Source organism: Microtus oregoni, unplaced genomic scaffold, assembly GCF_018167655.1.
Source record: "Microtus oregoni isolate MIOR12 unplaced genomic scaffold, Mior012 000001F_ref0000356, whole genome shotgun sequence".
Taxonomy (NCBI): Eukaryota; Metazoa; Chordata; class Mammalia; order Rodentia; family Cricetidae; genus Microtus; species Microtus oregoni.
This window is the reverse complement of record NW_024543060.1, coordinates 66,435,749-66,438,455: the sequence shown is the minus strand read 5'-3', so window position 1 is coordinate 66,438,455 and position 2,707 is coordinate 66,435,749. Positions and strand designations below refer to the sequence as shown.

Here is a 2,707-nt window from a genome sequence, read left to right as displayed (position 1 = left end):
CAGAACAAGTTACAATAAGACTAGATACAAACACTTAAATCAAGGCTGGGGAAGGCAATCCAGTAGGAGGAAAAGGGTCCTAAGAGCAGGCAAAAGAGTCAGAGACACTTCCTTCTCCCACTGTTAGGAGTCTTAAAATAGCAACATGCTACACAACCATAACATATTTGCAGAGGACCTAGTTCAGGACCCATGCAGGCTTTGTGATTGTTGTTTCAGTTTCTGTGAGCCCTATGAACCTTAATTAGTTGATTCTGTGAGCCATATTCTTCTAGTGTCCTACACTGCTCTGACTCAGGTGTCCATAGGTGTGTGGGTTTACATATGGGTCTTTGATTTGATTCTATTGATCAACCTGTCTGTTTTTATGTCAATACCAAGCAGTTTTTACTATTATAGCCTTGTATTACATTTTGAAATCAGGGATAGTAATACCTCTGGAAGTTCTTTTATTGCTTTAGCTATCATGTATTTTTTTCTATTGGAGCAGTAATTTATATGTTCATCTATTTTTCTTCACATTATAAATTTACAAAAGAAAGAATGTGTGCTTGGGATTTTATTTGTGTTATTTTTGTGTAAAATTTCCATAAGATAAATAATCTGATAATAAAAAGTCAGACACTAGAACCACAATGATTATTCATTTTTTTCTTTTATGCTAGTTTTTTTTTGTAGTATACTGTAAAGAGATGTATGTCTAGGGCAATTCTTTGAGCCTTGGCTTAATTTAAAATAGCAGATGGTCAAAGAAATCATGAAATATGAAGTCCCAACACAATGTGCTCTATAATCATGAAATAAAAACAAAGTTTATGTGTCTTTTGACAGGGTCTCATGTAACTCAGAGGCTGGCCTTGAGCTTTCAATGCTGTTAAAGATGACTTTGAACTCCTGGTCTTCTTGTCTCCACCTCCCAAGGGCTGGGATCATAGGCATGAGCCATCATCAGTTTAGATTTACATCAAGTATTTTGGGGTTTACCTTTTTATATTTTCCTTTTCCAGAATCTATAATGGCAAAAATGTACATGAAATCGAAGGATATAGTAGAGCTGGTCAACACACAATCCTGGATGGACAAAGGTCTGAGTTCTCAAAAAGAGATGAAGGAACAGGAGAGAAGATCAGGCTCTTATGGGATGCTTGGAACCTTAACTGAAGAGCATGACAGTATTGAAGAAGAGGAAGAAGAGGAAGGTGATGGAGAAAAACCTAAAAGAAGAGGTCCCAAGAAAAAGAAGATGACCAAAGCACGCCTGGAGAGGTTCAGGGCTCGAAGAGTCAAGGCCAATGCTAGAGAGCGGACCCGGATGCATGGTCTGAATGATGCCTTGGATAACCTTAGAAGAGTCATGCCATGCTACTCTAAAACCCAAAAACTTTCCAAGATAGAGACTCTTCGACTAGCAAGGAACTATATCTGGGCCTTGTCTGAAGTTCTGGAGACCGGTCAGACACTTGAAGGCAAGGGATTTGTGGAGATGCTCTGTAAAGGGCTCTCTCAGCCCACAAGCAACCTGGTTGCTGGATGCCTCCAACTGGGACCTCAGTCTGCCCTCTTGGAGAAGCATGAGGAAAAATCTCCAATTTGTGACTCTACTGTCTCTGTCCACAGCTTCAATTATCAGTCTCCAGGGCTCCCCAGCCCTCCTTATGGCCATATGGAAACACATCTTCTCCATCTCAAACCTCAACCATTTAAGAGTTTGGAAGATTCTTCTTTTAGGAGCCATCCACCTGATTGCAGTACCCCACCTTATGAGGGTCCACTCACACCACCACTGAGCATCAGTGGCAACTTCTCCTTGAAGCAAGGTGGCTCCCCTGACTTGGAAAAATCCTACAGCTTCATGCCACATTATACCTCCGCAAGTCTAAGTTCAGGGCATGCACATTCTACTCCTTTTCAGGCTGGCACTTCACGCTATGATGTTCCTATAGACATGACCTATGATTCTTACCCCAACCATGGTATTGGAACTCAGCTCAATACTATCTTCACTGATTAGCTCAGGAAGATAAACATCAACACTTCAGAAAATGAGGTGGAGAAATTTTCTCTGTTTCTAGTGGCTGAGTAAAACCCTCAGAGAATTTAAAAGAACCCTTTGGATATACATCAAACACAATGACCCTAGTCCAATCAGAATCTCCTATTTCTGATAACTTCCTTCTCATTAATGTCTTACATTGCACCAATTCCTGTATTTGGGATTCTCACGTGAAAATATTTGGTGGTTTGTGTTCACATGGTAATAGTATAGAAAACCAAGACCCTGCTCCAGTGATACCAAAGACTCATTGGATGCTATGCCAAGTAACTTTCCAATTCTGGTGTTTGTTGCTTTCTGATAAACATAGAGCAACCGTTCTAAGTCAACACATACCTTTCATCTCTCATAAGTTTCTTAAACTAAAAAGCAATAAGGGGAAATAGCATGAAGGGAATGATTAAATGGAATTGGAAGACATCAGTTACATGTCTGTTGGCTTATAGACCATGAAATTTGTGTGAATTTGACAGATCTTTATATCTATCTAAACATAACATTCAGAGTCTAATATAACAACTTGATTATTAATGTAAATAACCATGTTCTTTAAGAGATTAGTTCTATTTATTGCCGTGCTGAAAGGTATGCACACCACTTTTAGTGATTTCAGAACCATGACAGAAACCTCACACAAACTTTTTCTTCTTTTCC

The 2,707-nt window shown here is 39.3% G+C and overlaps 1 protein-coding gene across 1 annotated transcript; it reads left to right on the top strand.

Annotated features, from left to right (window-relative positions):
• The first annotated feature begins 1,015 nt into the window (after positions 1-1,015).
• On the top strand, positions 1,016-2,011 carry Neurod4 (neuronal differentiation 4). The gene has a single exon (XM_041663170.1). The coding sequence runs from the start codon at positions 1,016-1,018 to the stop codon at positions 2,009-2,011; it is 996 nt and encodes a 331-aa protein (XP_041519104.1).
• The last annotated feature ends 696 nt before the right edge of the window (positions 2,012-2,707 follow it).

Bases quoted from the DNA above. Each gene is read 5' to 3' on its own strand.
- Neurod4 (XM_041663170.1), top strand. From the start codon at position 1,016: ATGGCAAAAATGTACATGAAATCGAAGGATATAGTAGAGCTGGTCAAC.